The following is a 24,563-nucleotide window of genomic DNA, read 5'->3' on the forward strand; positions in this document are numbered from 1 at the left end:
TGCATCTGAGTCCGACTAAACGTCGAACATTATCTTTTGCCTAGAAAGTTAGATCTTCTTAGGTGGAGAGATGCTGCCCCACCCACTCATGCTCAATGGCTTAATGATGTTATGTCCTGTTTAGACCTTGAAAAGATTCATTATTCACTTCTCAATTCGGACATAAAGTTTCATAAGGTGTGGGAGCCTTTTCTTGAATACTTTCACAACTCCTCTTTAGATTAAGTTTATCCTTTTTTTTGTTCTATAATTCCTTACTTTCAGCTTTTTTTCCTGCAAGTTTTACAGTTTTTTAAATGTAAATTACATTATAATTTTGGTAGTAGGCATTATAGTTTCTTTTTTATATATATTTACAGCTCCATGGGGTCGAACGGTCCGATTAACTTTTCTTTTACACATTGAAATGGTTGGCCTGGAGTTTTGTAGTGGGAGGGTGGGGAGGACACTAACTTTATATGATCTTACTTTGGGTGCTTTTTCCTTACTGTTATGAATTATATATTAGACACGTTGTTTTCCACTGTATAAATCTCCATTTTGTTGATGGGTTTTTTTGTTGTTGTATTGTAGAAACTCATAACAAAATTATATTAAAAAATATTTGTGCAGGGGTCACTGCACAGTAGAACAGTGCACCACCACTCCAGAGTCTGCTAAATCTTCCTGAAGGTCTTTTGCATTCAAATGGGGGTTTTATTTTGCCTTTCTAGCAATCCTATGAGCAGATCTCTCAGAAAGTTTTCTTGGTCTTCCAACCTCAACTTGACCTCCACCGTTCCTGTTAACTGCCATTTCTTAATTACATTACGAAATGAGGAAACATCTACCTGAAAACACTGCTATCTTCTTATAACCTTCTCCTGCTTTGTGGGCATCATTTATTTTAACTTTCAGAGTGCTAGGCAGCTGCTTATAGGAGCCCATGACTACTGATTGTTGGGACAAGGTTTGAGGAATCAGGGTATTTATAAAGCTTTGAAATTTGCATCACCTGGCCTTATCTAACAATGACTGTGAATAAGCCATAGCCCTAACAAGCTAATTAAGGTCTGACACCTTGGTAGAATTTATTTGAGAGCTCAAATCTCTTGGAGGAACTCAGCAGGTCGGACAGCATCCGTTGACATGAGCAGTCAACGTTTCGGGCCGAGAACCTTCGTCAGAACAGTTTCGGTCCGAAACGTTGACTGCTCATTTCAACAGATGCTGCCCGACTTGCTGAGTTCCTCCAGCTTATTTGTATGTATTGATTTGACCACAGCATCTGCAGTGTACTTTGTGTTCAAATCTCTTGGGGTGCCCAAACCTTTGCATGGTGCTCCTTTCCTTTTTTGCACTCTAAAACTGTACAAAACAAAAATAATACACTAATCTTGCTTAAAATGTTGAAAAGAATGTTTCATCTTTAGCTTTATGACTTTTGGAGATCAGTTCATCTCCTACTCATTTAACTATCCACAGTAACAGAAATTTTGACCAGGGTGTCCAAACTTTTGCATGCCACTGTAACATGCTCTTTTCAATCTTAAAAACACAAAATGCTGGCAGAACTCAGCAGGCCAGACAGCATCTATGGGAGGAGGTAGTGACGACATTTCGGGCCGAAACCCTTCATCAGGAGTGAAGTAACATGGGATGGTCAAGGGGGGGATAAGAAGTGGGGGGAGGGATGAAGTAGAGAGCTATTAATTATTAGTCATTTAACTATCCACAGTAACAGGCCGTTACGGGCCGAAATGTCGTCACTACCTCCTCCCATAGATGCTGTCTAGCCTGCTGAGTTCTGCCAGCATTTTGTGTTTTTATTTATTTCCAGCATCTGCGGATTCACTCTTTTCAATCTTACTCGCTTTCCCTCTGAACTGTGCGGGTGTGTGGCCGCGCAGTAACTGCAATGATCCTGCGCACATAGCCTCTGTTGCCACACAGTGGGAATTTTCTTTTATACAATGTTAATATGATTTTGAGATCCATGTTAAAATAATGTAAAAACACCAGTCACCCCAATCATAAACTGTTTCAGCTGCTTCCATCGAGCAAAAGGTACTGCAGGATTAAAGCCAGGACCAACAGGCTATGGGACAGCTTCTTTCTACAAGCCATTAGAATCAGAATCAGAATCCTTTATTATCGTCAAGTATGAGGACACATACGGGGAATTTGATGCCGGTTTCCCTGAGCTCTCTCTGAACAGAATTAAAAGCACACAAAAACAATAGTGCAAATAATCATAAACTATATATAATGAGGTCCACCTCATTGAATGTACAAGTGTACTTGATTTATAATAGACTAAAATTCAAGTGTTCATAAGACTGATGGCATATGGAAGGAAACTGTTCTTGTTCCTATTTGTCCTGGCATACATAGAAACATAGAAAATAGGTGCAGGAGTAGGCCATTCGGCCCTTCGAGCCTGCACTGCCATTTAGTATGATCATGGCTGATCATCCAACTCAGAACCCTGTACCTGCTTTCACTCCATACCCCCTGATCCCTTTAGCCACAAGGGCCATATCTAACTTCCTCTTAAATATAGCCAATGAACCGGCCTCAACTGTTTCCTGTGGCAGAGAATTCCACAGATTCACCACTCTCTGTGTGAAGAAGTTCTTCCTCATCTCAGTCCTAAAAGGCTTTATCCTTAAACTGTGACCCCTCATTCTGGACTTCCCAAACATCGGAAACAATCTTCCTGCATCTAGCCTGTCCAATCCCTTTAGAATTTTATACGTTTCAATAAGATCCCCCCTCAATCTTCTAAATTCCTGTGAGTATAAGCCTAGATGATCCAGTCTTTCTTCATATGAAAGTCCTGCCATCCCAGGAATCAATCTGGTGAACCTTCTCTGTACTCCCCCTATGGCAAGAATGTCTTTCCTCAGATTAGGGGACCAAATCTGCACACAATATTCTAGGTGCAGTCTCACCAAGGCCTTGTACAACTGCAGTAGAACCTCCCTGCTCCTGTACTCAAATCCTTTTGCTATGAATGCCAACATACCATTTGCCTTTTTCACCACCTGCTGTACCTGCATGCCCACCTTCAATGACTGGTGTACAATGACACCCAGGTCTCGTTGCATCTCCCTTTTTCCTAATCGGCCACCGTTCAGATAATAATCTGTTTTCCTGTTCTTGCAACCAAAGTGGATAACCTCACATTTATCCACATTAAATTGCATCTGCCATGAATTTGCCCACTTAACTAACCTATCCAAGTCACCCTGCATCCTCTTAGCATCCTCCTCACAGCTAACACCGCTGCCCAGCTTCGTGTCATCCGCAAACTTGGAGAAGCTGCATTTAATTCCCTCGTCTAAATCATTAATATATATTGTAAACAACTGGGGTCCCAGCACTGAGCCTTGTGGTACCCCACTAGTCACTGCCTGCCATTCTGAAAAGGTCCCGTTTACTCCCACCCTTTGCTTCCTGTCTGCCAACCAATTCTCTATCCACATCAATACCATACCCCCAATACCATGTGCTTTAAGTTTGCACACTAATCTCCTGTGTGGGACCTTGTCAAAAGCCTTTTTAAAATCTAAATATACCACATCCACTGGCTCTCCCCTATCCACTCTACTAGTTACATCTTCAAAAAATTCTAAGATTCGTCAGACATGGTTTTCCTTTCACAAATCCATGCTGACTTTGTCCGATGATTTTACCTCTTTCCAAATGTGCGGTTATCACATCTTTGATAACCAACTCTAGCATTTTCCCCACCGCCGATGTCAGACTAACCGGTCTATAATTCCCCAGTTTCTCTCTCCCTCCTTTTTTAAAAAGTGGGGTTACATTAGCCACCCTCCAATCCTCAGGAACTAATCCAGAATCTAAGGAGTTTTGAATAATTATCACTAATGCATCCACTATTTCTTGGGCTACTTCCTTAAGCACTCTGGGATGCAGACCATCTGGCCCTGGGGATTTATCTGCCTTTAATCCCTTCAATTTACCTAACACCGCTTCCCTACTAACATGTATTTCCCTCAGTTCCTCCATCTCACTAGACCCTCGGTGTCTTACTATTTCCGGAAGATTATTTATGTCCTCCTTAGTGAAGACAGAACCAAAGTAGTTATTCAATTGGTCTGCCATGTCTTTGTTCCCTATGATCAATTCACCTGTTTCTGACTGTAAAGGATCTACATTTGTCTTGACCAATCTTTTTCTTTTCACGTATCTATAAAAGCTTTTACAGTCAGTTTTTATGTTCCCTGCCAGCTTTCTCTCATAATCTTTTTTCCCTTTCCTAATTAAGCCCTTTGTCCTCCTCTGCTGGTCTCTGAATTTCTCCCAGTCCTTAGGTGTGCCGCTTTTTTTGGCTAATTTATATGTTTCTTCTTTGGACTTGATACTATCCCTAATTTCCCTTGTCAGCCACGGGTGCACTACCTTCCCTGGTTTATTCTTTCGCCAAACTGGGATGAACAATTGTTGTAGTTCATCCATGCGATCTTTAAATGCTTGCCATTGCATATCCACTGTCAACCCTTTAAGTATCATTTGCCAGTCTATCTTAGCTAATTCATGTCTCATACCTTCAAAGTTACCCTTCTTTAAGTTCAGAACCTTTGTTTCTGAATTAACTATGTCACTCTCCATCTTAATGAAGAATCCCACCATATTATGGTCACTCTTACCCAAGGGGCCTCGCACAACAAGATTGCTAACTAAACCTTCCTCATTGCTCAATACCCTATCTAGAATGGCCTGCTCTCTAGTTGGTTCCTCGACATGTTGGTTCGGAAAACCATCCCGCATACAGTCCAAGAAATCCTCTTCCTCAGCACCCTTACCAATTTGGTTCACCCAATCGATATGTAGATTGAAGTCACCCATTATAACTACTGTTCCTTTATTGCACGCATTTCTAAATTCCTGTTTTAAGCCATCCCCAACCTCACTACTACTGTTAGGTGGCCTGTACACAACTCCCACCAGCGTTTTCTGCCCCTTAGTGTTATGCAGCTCTACCCATATCGATTCCACATCCTCCAGGCTAATGTCCTTCCTTTCTATTGCGTTAATCTCCTCTCTAACCAGCAATACTACCCTACCTCCTTTTCTTTCCTGTCTATCCCTCCTGAATATTGAATATCCCTGAATATCCCTGGATGTTGAGCTCCCATCCTTGGTCACCCTGGAGCCATGTCTCTGTGATCCTAACTATATCATATTCATTAATAACTATCTGCACATTCAATTCATCCACCTTGTTACGAATGCTCCTCGCATTGACACACAAAGCCTTCAGGCTTGTTTTTACAACACTGAGCCCTTATACAATTATTTTGAAAAGTGGCTCTTTTTGCTTTTTGCCCTGGATTTGCCTGCCTGCCACTTTTACTTTTCACCTTACTACTTTATGCTTCTACCCTCATTTTACACCCCTCTGTCTCTCTGCACTTGTTCCCATCCCCCTGCCACATTAGTTTAAAGCCTCCTGAACAGCAGTAGCAAACGCTCCCCCAGGACATTGGTTCCAGTCCAGCCCAGGTGCAGACCGTCCTGGTTATACTGGTCCCACCTCCCTCAGAACTGGTTCCAATGCCCCAGAAATTTGAATCCCTCCCCCTTGCACCATTTTTCAAGCCACATATTCATCTGAAATATCCTCCTATTTCTACTCTGACTAGCACGTGGCACTGGTAGTAATCCAGAGCTTATTACCTTTGTGGTCCTACTTTTTAGTTTATCTCCTAACTCCCTAAATTCACCTTGTAGGACCTCATCCCGTTTTTTACCTATATCGTTGGTACCTATGTGCACCACGACCACTGGCTGTTCACCCTCCCATTCCAGAATGTCCTGCAGCCGTTCAGCGACATCCTTGACCCTTGCACCAAGGAGGCAACATACCATCCTGGAGTCTCGTTTGCGGCCGCAAAAACGCTTATCTATTCCCCTTACAATCTAATCCCCTATCACTACAGCTCTCCCACTCCTTTTCCTTCCCTCCTGTGCCGCAGAGCCACCCATGGTGCAATGAACTCGGCTGCTGCTGCCTTCCCCTGATGAGACATCTCCCCCAACAGTATCTAAAACAGTATATCTGTTTAGGAGGGAGATGACCCCAGGGGACTCCTGCACTACCTGCCTACTGCTACGCTGTCTAGTGGCCACCCCTTCCCTTTCTGCCTGTGTAGCCTTTACCTGCGGTGTGACCAACTCACTGAACGTGCTATTCACGACTTTCTCAGCATCGCAGATGCTCCAGTATGAATCCAATTGCAGCTCCAGACGCTCAATGCGGTCTGCCAGAAGCTGCAGTTGGACACACTTCCTGCACACATAGTCGTCAGGGACACTGGAAGTATCCCTGATTTCCCACATGCTGCAGGATGAACAAACCACAGGGCCGATCTCAGTTGCCATGACCTACCCAATACTTGCCTCAACTTTTGAAACTTTCTCCTTTGAAAGGAACTTACCCGGCCTTACCTCACTTGGAGTGAAGCTCGTCCTCAGCCTCTTCTCGTCGAAGCCTCTCGAGTCAAAGCCTCAAATCTCCACTCCTTCACTGGCCCACCAACTCACTGGTCACTTTCCACAGGCTGCTCCACTTGAGCTACCCCTCTATTAATTTGTTTGAGTTTTTCAAACAGTGATACAGTGATCTACAGTGATCATACAGTGATCTAAAGCGCCTACCAGAAGGAAGGAGTTGGAACAGGTGATGTCCAGGGTGTGATGGGTCTACAGTAATGCTGCTTGCTCGCTTCCTGACTCTAGATGCATGTAAGTCCTGGATCGAGGGCAGCTTCACACCAATAATCCTTTCCACAGCCCTGATGGTTCTTTGGAGTCTATTGTCTTGTTTGGTAGCTGATCCAAACCAGACAGTGATGGACGAACAGAGAACAGACTGGATTATTCCTGAATAGAATTGAATCAGCAGCTCCTGAGGCAGGTTGTACTTCCTGAGTTGATGTAGGAAATACAACCTCTGCTGAGCCTTTTTGATAAGAGTGTCCGCGTTGGGTGTCCACTTCAGGTCCTGGGAGATTATGACACCCAGAAATCTGAAGGTCTCCACAGCAGACACAATACTGTTGAGTATAGTGAGTGGGGGGAGTATTGGGGGGCTCCTCCTGAAGTCCACTGTCATCTCCACAGTCTTGAGCGTATTTACCTCCAGATTGTTCTGACCACACCAGAGGGCCAGCCGTTCCACCTCCCATCTGTATGCAGACTCATCACCGTCTCGGATAAGGCCAATGACAGTTGTGTCGTCTGCAAACTTCAGGAGTTTAACAGATGGATCCTGTGAGGTGCAGTCATTAGTGTAAAGGGAGAAGAGCAGTGGGGAGAGCACACATAAATTCACATGTCTGCACATTGCGACAGAGTTATAACACAAAGATGTTTGCTCCACCACATTGTGGGATGGTTGTAAGATTTAAATAAATTCAAATTGTGAAATGCTCTGTAATTAATTATGTTAATGACATATAATCCATAAATGTTATAACTAATAAATGTACTACAGCCAATACTTTGAAACATTTTAGAAATTCAACCTATTTACATTGTCAGTGTTACAACATTGTCACAAACTGTAACAATAAATGCAGAATAATTATCAGTAGCTCATTGTTAATGAACCATTGGCTCACTGAACACTGACACCATTTACATTCTAAATGTTTACAGTATGCCTTATTAACATTTAAAGTGCTGCGCGGTTTTCAGGCTGTGTAAAAATTTCCGGCTCAGAGCAATGGTTGGTCCGCGCAGCTGTAAAAAAAAATTAGAGGGAAATTTGATACCACAGGTTCTCTCATGCTCTCAAATATTGCAAATTGATTTGGGCTGATTGTTAAGCATTTCTGACCTGTCCATCCCTTGGCATTCTCCTTAATAACAGAGGCATGGTTTTGAAGTAGCACTTCAACACATTCCAAGTGTCCTAGCGAGACGGCGAGGTGTAATGGTGTCCGACCCCTTGGATCAACTGCTTCAATGTCATGCTGTGGGAACAAGAAGATAATTATCTATGATGAAGTAAAGAAATTCATTTTGAAAGTGGCTGAGTATGCCTCACGACAGAGCATCAATCTACATATCAGGGATGTTTCCGATTCTGTACCTTTTCTGTGTTCTTTTAGGGAATGTCAGTTAAGGCAGTAACACCTTCCCAAAGGGAGACAACCCTTCAAGAGGACTACAACCTTGCCGTAGGGCCTAGAGGCTCACGTGCCTCAATGACCGGAGAGCTATGCTGGCTGGAGTCAGGGCTTTGTGCTTTGACTCTTGGTAGGGTCAGCCATGCCAAACGGGTCAAAGGGCAGACTCGTGGTGAAAGGTCCTCCAGGTTCGGGGGTTCGGCTCAGGGCTAACAACCCTGATTGGTCAAAAAAAAACTGTTACCGAAAGAGCAACGAAGAATCCTTCTAATCCAGGGGTGGGCAAACAAGTTCTGCGGGCCTGTTCTAATCCATCACATCCTTCTACGGTATGAACAGACAAGACCTTCTTTGCTGCCCTAAACACCAGCAGTGTAAAGGGCAGTGCGTATAGGAGACAAAACACAACGAAGAAAGGAATTTTTAAAAAGAAATTTCATAATTTATGTTCTTGATCCTTGTACCCTACATCTTGTTCGGAAAAGTTGCTGTGATGTTGAAAGTTTAAGCATGTTTGTTACAGCTGTAGAGAACACTGGTGAGACGGAATACTCTGCAATTCTCCTGCAGTATGATTGTTGCTTGAGTTATGAGGAGAGACTGGATAGGCTGGGAGCGATGGAGACTGAGGGGGGACCTTATAGAGGTTTATAAAATGCTGAGTGGAATAGGCAAGGTGGATGGTCATAATCTTTTTCCAAGACAGGCGAGTCTAAAACTAAATCACAGGTTTAAGGTGAGAGTAAAATCGTTTAAAGGGGACCTGATGGCAAACTCTTCCACACAGAGGGCAGTGGGTTTATGAAAGAGCAAGTGACAGAGGTGGGTACAATTTATAGTTTAGAAGACATTTGAACAGTTTCATTGTTTGGAAAGGTTTAGAGCAGTGTTTCCCAACCTGGTTAATGGTAAGGCTCCATGGCATACAAATGGTTGGGAACTGCTGGTTTAGAGGGATATGGGCAAAATGCAGGCAAGTACTACTGGATCAGGAAGGCATCTGGCTTGGCATGGTCGAGTTGGGCTGAAACACTGGTTTTTATGAGGTAAGTCTCTATGAATCTAGTCACAGAGGTTCCCAGCCTTTTTTATGCCATGGACCCCTACCATTAACAGAGGGGTCTGTAGACCCCAGGTTGGGAACCGCTGATCTAGTGCTACATAACAAACACAAGGAAATCTGCAGATGCTGGAAATTCAAACAACACACACAAAATGCTGGTGGAACACAGCAGGCCAGGCAGCATCTATAGGGAGAAGCACTGTCGACGTTTCGGGCCGAGACCCTTCGTCAGGACTAACTGAAAGGAGAGAGACTAAGAAATTTGAAAGTAGTGCAGGGAGGGGGAAATGCGAAATGATAGGAGAAGACCGGAGGGGGTGAGATGAAGCTAAGAGCTGGAAAGGTGATTGGCGAAAGTGATACAGAGCTGGAGAAGGGAAAGGATCATGGGACGGGAGGCCTCGGGAGAAAGGTGGGGGGGGGAGCACCAGAGGGAGATGGAGAACAGACAGGGTGATGGGCAGAGAGAGAGAAAAAAAACAAACAACTAAATATGTCAGGGATGGGGTAAGAAGGGGAGGAGGGGCATTAATGTAAGTTAGAGAAGTCAATGTTCATGCCATCAGGTTGGAGGCTACCCAGCCGGTATATAAGGTGTTGTTCCTCCAACCTGAGTGTGGATTCATCTTGACAGTAGAGGAGGCCATGGATAGACATATCAGAATAGGAATGGGATGTGGAATTAAAATGTGTGGCCACTGGGAGATCCTGCTTTCTCTGGCGGACAGAGCGTAGGTGTTCAGCGAAACGGTCTCCCAGTCTGCGTCGGGTCTCACCAATATATAAAAGGCCACAGCGGGAGCACCGGACGCAGTATACCACACCAGCCGACTCACAGGTGAAGTGTCGCCTCACCTGGAAGGACTGTCTGGGGCCCTGAATGGTGGTGAGGGAGGAAGTGTAAGGGCAGGTGTAGCACTTGTTCCGCTTACAAGGATAAGTGCCAGGAGGGAGATCGGTGAGATTTGACTTCATTAACTTTGCCTCCAACTTTCACCCTGCCCTCAAATTTACCTGGTCCATTTCCGACATCACCCTCCCCTTTCTTGATCTTTCTGTCTCCATCTCTGGAGACGGCTTATCTACTGATATCTACTATAAGCCTACAGACTCTCACAGCTACCTGGACTATTCCTCTTCCCACCCTGTCTCTTGCAAAAATGCTATTCCCTTCTCACAATTCCTCCGTCTCTGCCGCATCTGCTCTCAGGATGAGGCTTTTCATTCCAGGACGAAGGAGATGTCTTCCTTTTTTAAACAAAGGGGCTTCCCTTCTTCCACCATCAACTCTGCTCTCAAACGCATCTCTCCCATTTCCCGCACATCTGCCCTCACCCCATCCGCCCGCCACTCCACTCGGGATAGGGTTCCCCTTCTCCTCACCTACCACCCCACCAGCCTCCAGGTCCAACGTATAATTCTCCGTAACTTCTGCCACCTCCAACGGGATCCCACTACCAAGCACATCTTTCCGTCCCCCCCCTTCTCCTTTCCGCAGGGATCACTCCCTACGCGACTCCCTTGTCCACTTGTCCCCCCCCCCCATCCCTTCCCACCGATCTCCCTCCTGGCACTTATCCTTGTAAGCGGAACAAGTGCTACACCTGCCCTTACACTTCCTCCCTCACCACCATTCAGGGCTCCAGACAGTCCTTCCAGGTGAGGCGACACTTCACCTGTGAGTCGGCTGGTGTGGTATACTGCGTCCGGTGCTCCCGGTGTGGCCTTTTATATATTGGTGAGACCCGACGCAGACTGGGAGACCGTTTCGCTGAACACCTACGCTCTGTCCGCCAGAGAAAGCAGGATCTCCCAGTGGCCACACATTTTAATTCCACGTCCCATTCCTATTCTGATATGTCTATCCATGGCCTCCTCTACTGTCAAGATGAATCCACACTCAGGTTGGAGGAACAACACCTTATATACCGGCTGGGTAGCCTCCAACCTGATGGCATGAACTTTGACTTCTCTAACTTCCGTTAATGCCCCTCCTCCCCTTCTTACCCCATCCCTGACATATTTAGTTGTTTGTTTAATTTCTCTCTCTCTGTCCATCACCCTGCCTATTCTCCATCTTCCTCTGGTGCTACCCCCCCTCCCCCTTTCTTTCTCCCGGCCTCCCGTCCCATGATCCTTTCCCTTCTCCAGCTCTGTATCACTTTCGCCAATCACCTTTCCAGCTCTTAGCTTCATCTCACCCCCTCCGGTCTTCTCCTATCATTTCACATTTCCCCCTCCCCCAGTACTTTCAAATCTCTTGCTATCTCTCCTTTCGGTTAGTCCTGACGAAGGGTCTCGGCCCGAAACATCGACAGTGCTTCTCCCTATAGATGCTGCCTGGCCTGCTGCGTTCCACCAGCATTTTGCATGTAGTGCTACATAATAAGCTCAAACAAATTGAATTAGATGGGCATTGGTCATGGACATGAAATTACCTAAGTGACATAAAATAGTTGAATCCTAATTGTAAGAAAGTAGTCTTTATCAGGGTTAATGTTGGAATCACTGATTGTCCTTTTTGAATCTACAGCTAAAGGTGAATTTGGGTATCAAAGACATAATTTCAAAGTTTATGCAACAAAGGGCAGCAGCCTTTAAAAGGATGGCGATTCATCCAATAATACAAACTAATAATAGGAGAAGGGTGATGTAGCTGTTAGCGTTGCTACCTTTTCAGCATTAGGTACACCCAGGTCATGCTCTCTTCTCACTTCTCCAATCAGCACTAAATATAGCCAGGCCATGCTCTCTCCTCACTGCTGCCATCAGGAAAAAGGTACAGGAAGCTCAGAACCCACACCACCAGCTTCAAAAGCAATTATTACCTTTCTACCATCAGACTCTTGAACCAAGGGGGATAACTTCACTTCACTCAACTGTTCCCACAACCTATGGACACACTTTCAATTACCCTTCATCTCATGTTCTAGATATTTATTTCTTATTTTTTTATTCTCAAGTCAAGTCACTTTTTATTGTCATTTTGACCATAACTGCTGGTACAGTACATAGAAAAAATGAGACGACGTTTTTCAGGACCATGGTGTTACATGACACAGTACAAAAACTAGACTGAACTACGTAAAAAACAACACAGAAAAAAACTACACTAGACTACAGACCTACCCAGGACCGCATAAAGTGCACAAAACAGTGCAGGCATTACAATAAATAATAAACAAGACAATAGTGTCAGTCCAGGCTCTGGGTATTGATGGCTTGGGGGAAGAAACTGTTACATAGTCTGGCCGTGAGAGCCCAAATGCTTCGGTGCCTTTTCCTAGATGGCAGGAGGGAGAAGAGTTTGTATGAGGGGTGCGTGGGGTCCTTCATAATGCTGTTTGCTTTGCGGATGCAGTGTGTAGTGTAAATGTCCGTAATGGCGGGAAGAGAGACCCCACTGATCTTCTCAGCTGACCTCACTATCCACTGCAGGGTCTTGTGATCCGAGATGGTGCAATTTCCGAACCAGGCAGTGATGCAGCTGCTCAGGATGCTCTCAATACAACCCCTGTAGAATGTGATGAGGATGGGGGGGGGGGGGGGGGGGGGGGAGATGGACTTTCCTCAGCCTTCGCAGAATTATTCTTTCTTTTTTTTCTTTTTTATTTGCGAAGTTTGTTGCCTTTTGCACACTGATGACAGCTCTGTTGGGTGCAGTCTTTCATTGGTTCTACTATGGCTATTGGATTTACAGAGTATGGCTGCAAGAAAACGAATCTCAGGGTTGTTTGGGTACTTTGGTAATAAATTTACTTTGCACTTGTGAACTTCGATATGCTTAACCCTCAAGTACTGGACTTTGTATCTTCTCCCTATGGTTTTCTACTGGGTGCTCCAGAAGATGTACCGGTAGGTTCATTGGCTCTGGTAAATTATTCCTTAATGTAGGCAAAAATAATCAAGGGGAAGCTGATGGGCACGTGAGACAGAGCATATTGCTGTAGTTAAAGGTAAGAAGGAGAGGAGCAGTAGGATCGATGGGATTTGATCTGCTTGAACTCAAATGAATGAGCCGAATATTTCCTTTTGTCCATCATGCGGCTCCTCAAACCTGCTCTGCCATTTAAGAACAGTTATTATCCTTCAAACACCAGGCTCCTGACTCAGCATGGGTAACTTCACTCACCCCAACACTGAACACAACCTATGGACTCACTGTCAAGGACTCTACAACTCACGTTCTCAATATTATCCATTTACTTCTTGTCATTATTTTTCGTATTTACACAGTTTGCCTCCTTTTGCACATTAGTTGTTCGTCAGTCTTTGTTTGTGCATAGTTTTTCATTGATTCTATTGTATTTCTTTGTTCTGCTGTGCATAGCTGCAGGAAAACGAATCTCGGGGTAGTGTATGGTGATGCATACATACTTTGGTAATAAACCTACTTTGACTTTGACATTGAAGTTGATTTGCTTGTAATCTCAATTCCACAATCCTATCCTTTTATAGCCCTTGTCTTTCAAGAATAAGCCTAACTTTATCTTGAAAATATTCTAAGAATCTTCTTCAGGATTAGAAACAGAATCAGGTTTAATATCATTGATGTATGTTGTGAAAGTTATTGTTTTGGAGCGACAAAAAACTGCAATATAAAAAACACTATAAATTACAAATTTTATATATAGAGAGAGAAAATTAAGTAGTGCAGAGAGAGAGAGAAAAAATAGCGAGGTAGTGATAATGATCATGTTCTATTACATTCTGAGAAAAGGGGTTTCAAAAACCTATGACCCTCTCTGAGAAAAACATTCACCTCATTCATCTGAAATGGGCAATTCCTTGGTTCCAGAATCCCTCACAAAACAGAAATAAAGAGCTGGATAACAATTGAGATTTATTGTAGAGAAATGTGAAATGAAGCATCTTGCAAAGCAAAACAAACAGTTCCATTTAAAGTGTAAGAAATGAAAGGGAGTTTAAGACACAAAATCTTTGAAGATGACCATGAAGAATTCTTGGGTTTATCGATTGTAAAAGCAAGGAGGTACAGAATGCCTACTTGGGTTTTGCTGAAATAGTGCCTTTAATTCTGAGAAGCACATTTCAGGGAGAATGTTATTCCCTTTCAAGGGAAGAGTTATTAGAATAGTATCAGAAATGATGGATTTTGGGGACTGGAGTTCTTTTCTTTCTAGCAAACGATTGCAGTGGGGAGAACACAGGAAGAAATTGTTTCCATTGGAAATGTTTGCTGGATCAGAAGATGCAAGAGAAGTAGAAGACTCATTTGCAAAAATGGACACAGCAGGTTGCAACATTCTGCTGTGTACTACCTGAGAGTGCAAACAGATTCGTAGCAACTTTCAATGTGGAAGTGGATATAAGGTTCGATGGGAAAACTTAGTGAGAAATGGAGTGAAGGTTTGATATAAACATGAATGACAGAATGATCACCTTCTGTGGCAAATTATCTTATTTTAACTGCTAATGTCTCTTTTTCACTTAATTCCGGAAGATCTTATAAATAAATCAACGAAATTTAATCATGAACTCAGAAGAGGGAAATGTGTTGATCAGACATCTCCATTAATCATCCCCAGCATCTTAACCACACATTAACAATAACTAATTCAGATTCAACTGTTTGTAACTCAGAACCTGCCCCTACTTAAGGAATAACTGAAAAATTAGGCCCCGGCCGGGACCATTTTACAATTAATCACGAAAATCCTGTTCACGACCACTTCGATATCAATTGAATGGGACAGGGAACCGATTCGATCAGGAAACTGAGTAACCAACTGTACTTGGAGACCTTCATGCCATGAAACCCGACGCTCAAAATAGACGCCACCTGAAAATCTGTTAAGACAATCCAGGAAGTTGATAGGATTTTCGAAACAGCCACTACAAAGATGACTTCCATCATAACGTTGTACAATAAAGAATAGATTAACATTCTCTGTTGTATAATCGATCTACCTGTTTTAATTCCTTCTCAACGTCTCTGTACTGGTTCTGCCACACGTACAGATGGATCCTGTATTTGTTCTTGATGTCTTCCAATGTACACATCCTAGTAGCTGAGCCTCAGCATCCACGCAGACCCCCTCCCCTCCGTTCTTTTCCTCCAAAACAAGGTACGGTGCAGGCAGAGGGGGAAGGGGTTGGGGAAAATTAAAACTTTCAAACTTTCCAAACTTTACAGGAAAAGGATCCGCAACAAGGAAATGCTTTCGCACAGATCAGAGGGGGCACGCAAACACCCCAGCGCCTCTTCCAGATACTGCTAAATTCTATACTTTCACAAAGAAACGTATCATAAAATATTGTAATTTCTTGCTTCTCGGTGGATCCAGAAGCTTTGATTTAATGTTTTAAAACATTAATTAGTTGGAGAGCAGAGCCACCCCGTACCTCCCTTTCACTGTGGTTAGTTCCAAATCGGACACCTCTGTTGGCAGTAGGTAAAGCTGATGGTATTACACACTCTATTTCCCGCGAAGAACATAACCTAACGTGGCTAATGTTGTTGTGTGAATGGTATTTTGATTTTTATTGTTCAAAATTAATGTCTTTTTGTGTATGAAAGGTTCAATGTCCATGCTAACCCTTAATATTTACAGTCACTTGCCCCCTAGAGATGAGATTGTGGTTGGGTCGGCATTAGGCGCATGCGCAAGGGCGGACTGCGCCTAGCGGTCCTCCGCTTTCCCGTCATGCCTGCGTCTCCAGGCAGCTGGGGCCGGGAATGAGAGCGGCGGCGGCTGGAAGCCCGGCTCCACTCTTGCTGCTGATGGCAGGTCGGCGTTAACGTCAAGCAGGCGCAGTTCGTACCGTTCAACGCTTCGCACGTCTTACTGTCCGCTCCCCCTTTCCTCCTCCCTCTGTGAAAAGAGAAAAAAAAATCTGGAGTGGCGCGATTTATCGGCTGTCCATGTCGAAAAGGTTGAGGAGCAACGACATCTGCGCCGACTGCGGTGTCCCCGGTGAGTCGATTGGTGTGGGTAGCGGCTGGCTGCTCACAGACATTAGTGCTGCGCTGGGTCTGGCAACTGAGAGAGGAAATGCAAGTAAGGTTTAGTCCTTCGTTACAGAGAGGAAGTGAGGGAAGTTCAACGCGCGTGATAGCTGCAGTCTAGTCTCGGTCTGGAACTATTCACCATTTATACGTCCTCCGGCCAATCTTTTGTTCACTAATTTCCTCACCACCGTATTTCGGGTACTATAGACTCATTTTTTTCCATTCTGTCTTCCTTCATCGTCAGCCCCTTCGCTAAGTCAGGTTTATAGTCATTTAACTATATACATGTACACTTCCAAACGCGACAACGATTCTCCGGGCCAGGCTGTAAAGCACAGTAGTGCACCGAACACATAAAACGCACCATAACCAAGAAAAGGAAGAATTAGACATTCAAACGAATCGTGCATGCATAAACAATGTAAAGTGCGTAAGTTAAATATTATAGGGGTTCAGTACAAATTATCTGGTAATGTTTTTGTTCCAAAATACAAAAATGACTTGTATTGTCATATGCCATTGAGCATGTAAATTTAGCATTTCCTGTTATTCGTGGATGTGGGTCGACAATGTTCTGTGGACCTTGGGGTCTGTGAATGAATGACAGGAGAGTTATTGCACTCGTGTAGGTGTTTACAAAAGACAAGAAATGCTAGAAATATTTATAGGCCAGACACTGTCAGTAGAAGGAGTGTTAATGTTTCATCCAAAGTGAGAAAGTTTAAAAAAAACTAAAACAGACAAATCTGAGTGGAAGATGGAAGAATTGGTGGTATCTGAAGTAAATTAGTAAAAGCTTCTGCCTGACCTGTTGGCTCTTTCCATCATGTTTTTTTTATTTCCCCTAGGTTTCTAGCATCTGCAGATCTTTGATTTTCACATTGAGTGGATGCTGTTAAAGTTTGTTGTGAACAAACACATTCTGTTCTTGATGTTCCTTCCAGTATAAATTTACTTGACTAATTTGCCATTTATTGCTATTTATTTGAAGAAAACACTTTGTAAGCATTTCAGGGGATTTCTACAAAACGTTGTGTTGCTTTGGTGCAATGTATATCAGATTTTGTATTTATAAATGCTGCATAATGTAAATTAAATCACTTATGAATAATACTTGAGTGGCAAGGTAGAGATATGTCTCTACCAAAGGAGGTGTTAGGCATTCCTTCCCTCTGTTTGCCTGCAGGTCCCCCTTGGTTAAGGTGTAGCACCTGCTCAGCCCCTGATCAGGGTCATGTGAAACCACGGGAACAGGTGGTGGATGGTCGTATGAGCAGCTAGTGCACATCACAAATCCTGGTTATGTCTCCACTGACACCAGGCAGGCAAACTCTGAGGAGTATTAATAGTGACTGGGGTCACCCATCTTGTAAAGGCTGTGCCCAGAAGAAGGCAATGGCAAACCACTTCTGTAGGAAAGTTTACCAGGAACAATCATGGTCATGAGAGCATGATCGCCCATGTTATACGACATAGCACGTGTGATATTGAGGAATGATACTTGCACTTTTCTTCTTTGCCCAAACCAGTGAAAGTTTGTCAAGAGCAACACACTATGCTGGAGGAACTCAGCAGGTCAGGCAGCATCTATGGAAAAGAGTAAGTTGATATTTTGGGCTGAGTCGCTTCTTCAGGACTGAGAAGGAAGAGGGGAGATGCCTGAATAAAACAAGCAGGGGGAGTGGAAGGTGATAGATGAAGCCAGGTGGATTGGAAAGATAAAGGGGTGGAGAAGAAAGAATCTGATAGGAGTCCAAAGTGGAAAATATGAGAAAGGGGAGGAGGTGGAAGCCCGGGGGAAGTAATAGGCAGGTGAGAGGAAGTGAAAGGTCAGAGTGGTAAATAGGGGGAAGAAGAAATTTGTTCACTGGAAGGAGAAATCAGTATTCATGCCATCAGGTTGGAGGCTATCCAGACGGAATATAAGGTGTTGATTCTTCACCTTGAGGGTGGCCTCATCTAGGCACAAGAGGAGGCCGTGGATCAGTGTGTCAAAATGCAAATTGAAATGTTTGACCAATGGGAAGTCCTGCTTGTAGTGGATGGTGCGGAGGTGCTTGATGAAGTGGGTGCCCAATTCTCAGCAATGTAGACGAGGACCCATCAGGAGCACCGGATGCAATAGACAACCCCAGCAGATTTGCAGGCGAAGCGTTGCCTCACTTGTAAGGACTGTTTGGGTCCCTGAATGCAGGTGAGGGATGAGGCGTACAGACAGGTGTAGCACTTGGGCCACTTGCAGGGATAAGTGCCTGAAAAGAGATTTGTGGCAATGGGTGATTGAACAAGGGAATTGCGGAGAGAGCAATCACTGTGGAAAGTGAAGATGGGGGAGAGGTAAGGATATGCTTTGTGGTAGAATTCCTTTGGAGATGGCAGGTTTGTCTTGTTTCCAGGCTTTTAAAATAATTCTGTTGTGGTTTTCAAGGTGTGTGCTTGGTTTATATAGCATTATGCCTTGACAATTGCTTGTGCCAGTAGTAATTGTGCCATTGTATGATATTGTTAGAAAAGGAACTTATTTAGGCATTTTGGCCTATGCTTATAGTATTAGTTAAATCTCAAAGTACAACATGTACTGAATTACAAAATAAAGATAGTTGCAAGATGGCATCTGAGCTTTCGACACTTTTCAAGATCGATTTTAAAGTTTGAGAGCAAAGTCATCATTGCAGTGTGTATTTTATAAATTTTCTCGCATTTATACAAAGAGAAATTACTTTTTCTGCTTGTTCATTACGTAACTTTTGTAAACTAAATTATTGAAGGCACCATAATAGATAGTGAGTTTTGAAGACAGCCATATTCAATTACTACAGAAATCAATGTGTGGTATCTTTAGGCTACTTGGAGAGAACTGTATCAAAATGGCTATTTGGGAGTCTAAAACAGATTACAGCTTTCAGTTTGCTGTATTCCCACTGCGGAAGAACAAGAGCTGAAGTTCAAGCTTCTTTCTGGATAATAGTTACACAAATGATCTTTGCAAACATGATTTAAATATATATTATTTTGCATGATGTGAAGACATAAAAAAGATCATGCTCTGTTTAATTGATTTCAATTGAAAATATGCACAGTGATATTCCAGGCAAGTTTATTAGTCATTTTACTCTTTCCGTATTCCTTTTCAGTTTTTCTGCCCTACTTATTAATTAGTTCATTGGTGCTACTTGAAGTATTTTGTTTACCTTCAGTTTTCTAATTTTGTTTAGGAATCTTTATGCAAACTCAAACTATTTAAATTCCCAGGATGCTGGGGTTACCTTCCTTGGAGGGGGGAAAAAGTATTTGGTTATTTCTCTAGCTAATGTTAACTTGATAGAAAGAAAGTCTGTGTCTACACCAGTGTTTCACTCATCCTATCCTTATTTGAATATGTGAAATTCGGACACCACATCCTTAGACTACCAAAGAACCTAAGCAGTGATTTCAAGATGTTTGCCAGATAAGGAGAGAGTAGTTTGAATTCCACATATGGATATTAGTAACAGGTCTGTCTTTATGATTGGTGCAAATAGTTTGAAAGTGTGAAATTTTTTCTGTAAGTAGCTGAACATTGGACATTGCTTTACTATATTTCTTTGGCTTGGGTCATTCTATCCATTCAGAAAACACTTAGCTTATTTGCATTATGCAAACCAGACCACTTTAGGAAACTTAATTACGGCCGGTAACAAAAGTCCAGCACCAAATACTGTCTGGTAGCCTGGCAAACTTATAAAATAACTGCACTGAATGACAGGAGAATGTGTGGACAAGAACAAGACTCCCTAATGGTAAATGTTGCTTCTCGGGTGCCATGGTCAGATGTCTCAGATAGATTCCACAGCATGCTTCAAATGGAGGGTGAGCACCAGAAGTCATGGTACACATTGATACCAATGACATAGGTAAAGGATGAGTTCTGAAGAGTTAAAAAGCAAGACCTCAAGGATAGCAATTTCTGGATTGCTGTCTGTGCCACACGCCACTGAAAGTAAAAATAGGAAGATATGGCAGATGAATGTGTGATTGAAGAGTTTGGGCAGGGTATCAGATTTGTGGATCATCAGGATCTCTTCTGGGAAGGTACAACTTGTGCAAAAGGGACAGGTTACACCTGAACTTAAGAAGAGCCAATGTCCTGCTAGTAGGTTTGCTGGAGCTGTTGCAAGGGTTTAAATTAGGTCAGCAGGGGTATGTGAGCCAGAGTGGTAGGCCAGATAATGTCAGCAGTTGCCATGAAGATATAATTGTAGAGACTGAGTGATAGAATAGACATTGCTCAAACCATTTCCTGTTTGAGTTTAGAAAAAATTAGAAGTGTGGTCTTTAACTCCTCAGTTAAATTTGAGGAAACTTGGAGACCATTTATTCAACATTTTCATGTGAGTTAAATGGTCTGATCCTGAACCTTATTGCTACCATCCTGAATTGTATAAATGGAGGTTCGGAGTCATTGGCACTGCTGTGTGTACTTAACATTATACAATTGCCCATGTTAGTTTTTTTTTATATATTGTTTTTTTTTCTTCTTCTTTTTGGGGGTTTTTTTTGTGCTTTTTGTCTTAAATTCTTCATATTAATATTATAAGTTTGGGAGACTTTTTACATTGATAATATATAATTGATTATTAATGAATCTATTGTGTACTCTCAAATGTTTTTTTTGTACTATATTTTACTTATGTTATGTTCTAAAAATCAATAAAAAGATTTAAAAAGAAAAAAAAAAGAATAGACATTGGGTAGGGTATAAATGCAGTCAGATGGATGGGCTGAAACGTGTTCACTTCAATGCATGAAGTGTTAAAAATAAGGATGAAGAACCTAGAGCATGGATCAGTACATGGAATTATGATTTTGTGACCATTCAGAGATTTGGCTGTCACAAGGGCAAGATTGACTGCTGGATATTCTGGAGGTTGAATGTTTCAAAAAGTGGGTGGGGAAATGGCTTTGCTAATCAGAGAAAATATGAAAGCTTCAGAAAGGGAGGAAGATAGTGGCAGGATTGTCTACTGAGTCAATGTAGCGGAAGTCAGAAACAGAAAGGGAGCAATCATTCTTTTCGGAGTGTTCCTTATGCCTTTCAATAGCCACTGAGACACTGAGATTTTGGTAGTGCAAAAATAATGATTGGAAACTTCATGTAGGAAGTTTAGAAAAGGCAAATTTGATGGAATGATTCCTGGTGTATGTGGGCAGGTCATCTACAGGAGAGGCCATACTGGATTTGTACTAGGCAATGAACATGGCCAGGTGACATTGACATCTCTCAGTAGGGGAGCATTTTGGACAGTGAGCAGAACTCTGAGTTTTAGTATAGACATGTACAAGGTTAGAAACAGGCCATATGGAAAAGTATTTAATCGGGGGTTGGGGGGGCTAATTACAATTATATTAGGCAGGAAAGGAGCATAAAATGGGAACAGATGTTCTTGGAAACATGAACAACAGAGATGTGGAGGTTATTTAGGGAGTACTTGCATGAGGTTCTGGTTTGTCCCACTGCGACAAGGAAATAATGGTAGGGTGAAGGAACCATGGTTGACAGAAGTGGAACATTTAGTCAAGAAAGAAGGAAGCATAGTTAAGGTTTAAGAAGTAAACATCAGAGGGCTCTTGAAAGTTATAGTGGAGCCAGAAAAGAGATTGAAGAATTTAGGAGAGGTAAAAGGGGACATGACAAAGCTTTGGTGAGTAGGATTAAGGAAAGTCTCAAGGTGTTCTACACTTATGTGAAGAACAGGAGGATGTGAGGGTAGGATAGGGGGTAACATGCTTGGAGGTGGAGGTGGGAGTAGGTCCTTAATGAATACTTGGCTTCAGTGTTCACTTTGCTTCATATAATCAAGAGGAACCTTGATAAAATGAAGTCAGTGTAAGTTGTTGAATTTAAGAACGAGGCAGTGTTGAGGCTTCTGAAAAATATTAGGATTGTAAGTCTCCAGGGCCAGACGGGATGTTTACTCTTTTCCATAGATGCAGCCTGGCCTGTAGAGTTCCTCCAGCATTTTGTGTGTGTGGATTTGGATTTACAGCATCTGCAGATTTTCTTGTATTTGGGGTATATTCCAGGTTACTATGGGAAATAAGTGAAGAGATTGCTGGGGCATTGACAATGATCTTTGTGGTCTCACTGGCCACAGCAGTGGTACCAGAGTATCGGAAGTTTGCAACTGTTCTGTTGTGAATTCTAGACTAACGAGTCTTGCATCTGTGGTTGGCAAACTATTGGAGAGGGTTCTCTAGGACATTTTGAAAAAGGTTATAGGCTCATAGCAAATACTAGTTTGTTGAAGTTTGCTCAACAACAGAGAAAATCATTAAAAATGCAGTAAGCCACATGTTGATTGCTGTCATTTGATAGATTATCAAAATTAATGTGTTCTTTCTAGATAAGTTTAGAAAGGTGACCAAAATTTTTATCAGCATATCCTATTTACAGTAAATGCTGTTTCCAAGGCTGTGCATGTTCTCGTAACCAAAATGTTATATTTAGAGTCATAGAGCCATACAACATAGAAACAGGCTTTTTGACCCAGCCTATCCTTGCCAGCCGGTGTGCCCATCTATATTAGTCCCATTTGCCTGCATTTCGTCCATATTCTTTTACAATCATAAAAGGTATAGCACAGAAATGGGCTTTTTGTCCTATCTAATCCATGCCAAACCATTTAAACTGCCTACTCCATCAACCTGCAGCAGCAGCAGGACCATAGCCCTCCATACTCCTGCCATCCATGTACCAATCCAAACTTCTCTTAAACATTGAATGCACCACTTCCTACACATTCACTGTCCTCTGAATGAAGTTTTAAATGTTTTGTATCCATGCACCCATCTAAATGTCTCAGTTGTTTTATTGTAATGTATTTAAACATAGTTAAAAATTAGTGTTAGATAATTTTATTGATTAGATACCAGTTGTTATGCTTAGTTACTGCAAATTTGAACTCTACGTAAGCATACAAAAAGGTAAATATTTTTGTGTGAAGGCTTCAAAGCATGTAACAGGTACTCTTTGCTTCCTATAGTCTACATAAATGCAGTCAGTGGGCTGGTCGTTGGGGGGAAAATGATAATTTATTTAGTGAGAGTAAATGAGGTATAATATTCAAATATGAAATGCCAAAATATTTGGAGGAATAAAGGACCTTGTAGTTCATATCCAGAAATTTTGAATGTATGGGACAGATAGATAAGTTAAGAGAGCATATAGCTTTGTTCTGTTGGCTGAGGTTTTGAAAACAAGAGCATGGTTTAAACACAAAATTCTGCAGATGCTGGAAATCCTGAGCAACACAAGTAGTGCTTTAAGAGCTCTGCAAATAGGGGAGCATCTATGGATTGAAATAAATAGTCGACATTTTGGGGGTAGGCGGAATAAAGTAAAAAGCTGGGAACTAATAGGTGGAGGAGGTAAAGTGTCTGAAGAAGAAGGCATCTGATGGGAAAGGGCAGTGGACCATGGAAGAAAGGAAAGGAGAGGCGAGAGGGAGCTAATGGACAGATAAGGAAAGGAGTAAAGGAGGAGCTGGAATGGGGGGATAGAAAAAGGGAGGGGGGAGAATTACCAGATGTTGGAAAAAAATGATGTTCATGCCATTAGGTTGGAGGCTACCCAGATGGAATATGAGATGTTGCTTCTCCAGACTGTGTCCTCCTCATCGCAATGGAGGAGGCAGCCATGGACCCACATGTTGTAATGGGAAATCAAATTGAAATGGGTGACCACTGGGAAATCCTGTCTTTTGGCTGGATGGAGCAAAGGCTCTTGACAAAGCAGTCCCCCAGTCTGTGTTGGAGCTCACCAGTGTAGGATATGTTATAAAATGTTAGTGTATCACTGAAATACTGCACACAGATTTAGTCATCATATATGGGAAGGATGTGACAGTATAGAGGAAGTGCAGATGAGATTTAAGAAGGTTTAGTCATAGCTGGAGAAGTTTAGTTGAGTAAACGTTGGCTAACCTGGATCTGTGTTTTGTAAAACAAGGTCTGAGGGAAGAAACACTTAAAACTACAACATTGAGATCCTTCAGATGGAGTTATTGCACTTTAGAGAGGATAGTAATTACTGGCCTTTGAAGGTATTTGGGAGATTAGAGTGGAGTAAAAGAAGAAAGGTTTCACACAACATAGGTGAGATTTGGGACTTTTATGTTGTAAATTTCCAAGTTTCACAATTTAGGCCTTTATCTATTCCTCTGGTTCATTGTAAATCCAGAAGATATCAGTAAATTGGAAAGACATCTTGTTTGTTTTCAATTAATTTGTTAATGAATTTTGTTAGGGATTTTTTTAACTGGAGATGGTCATTATCTGAAAAGAAAACACGAACTGTTAGACTCACTCTGGCTAGGCAGTATTTGTAGAAAGAGAAACGGTTTGTTCC

General features: G+C 42.5%; 2 protein-coding genes across 15 annotated transcripts in view; one reads left to right on the forward strand and one right to left on the reverse strand.

Annotated features, from left to right (window-relative positions):
- ankrd13a (ankyrin repeat domain 13A) overlaps positions 1–15,581 on the reverse strand; it is a 59,135-nt gene extending 43,554 nt beyond the window's left edge. The window contains exons 1-2 of the mRNA XM_073065839.1: positions 15,136–15,581; positions 7,850–7,985 (exon numbers count right to left, since the gene is read on the reverse strand). Of these exons, the coding sequence (XP_072921940.1) occupies positions 7,850–7,985; positions 15,136–15,228 (229 nt within the window). The 5' untranslated portion in view covers positions 15,229–15,581. The remainder of the gene's footprint in view (positions 1–7,849; positions 7,986–15,135) is intronic.
- Positions 15,582–15,856: 275 nt separating this feature from the next.
- Positions 15,857–24,563, forward strand: part of git2a (G protein-coupled receptor kinase interacting ArfGAP 2a) — a 111,572-nt gene continuing 102,865 nt past the window's right edge. For 12 of the 14 annotated variants that reach the window (XM_073065840.1, XM_073065844.1, XM_073065843.1 and 9 more), the window contains exon 1: positions 15,857–16,142. In XM_073065840.1, the coding sequence (XP_072921941.1) occupies positions 16,091–16,142 (52 nt within the window). In that variant the 5' untranslated portion in view covers positions 15,857–16,090. The remainder of the gene's footprint in view (positions 16,143–24,563) is intronic. The other 2 variants (XM_073065851.1, XM_073065852.1) reach the window with 1 other exon arrangement.

The sequence above is a fragment of the Hemitrygon akajei genome, chromosome 14 (assembly GCF_048418815.1).
Source record: "Hemitrygon akajei chromosome 14, sHemAka1.3, whole genome shotgun sequence".
NCBI classification, from domain to species: domain Eukaryota; kingdom Metazoa; phylum Chordata; class Chondrichthyes; order Myliobatiformes; family Dasyatidae; genus Hemitrygon; species Hemitrygon akajei.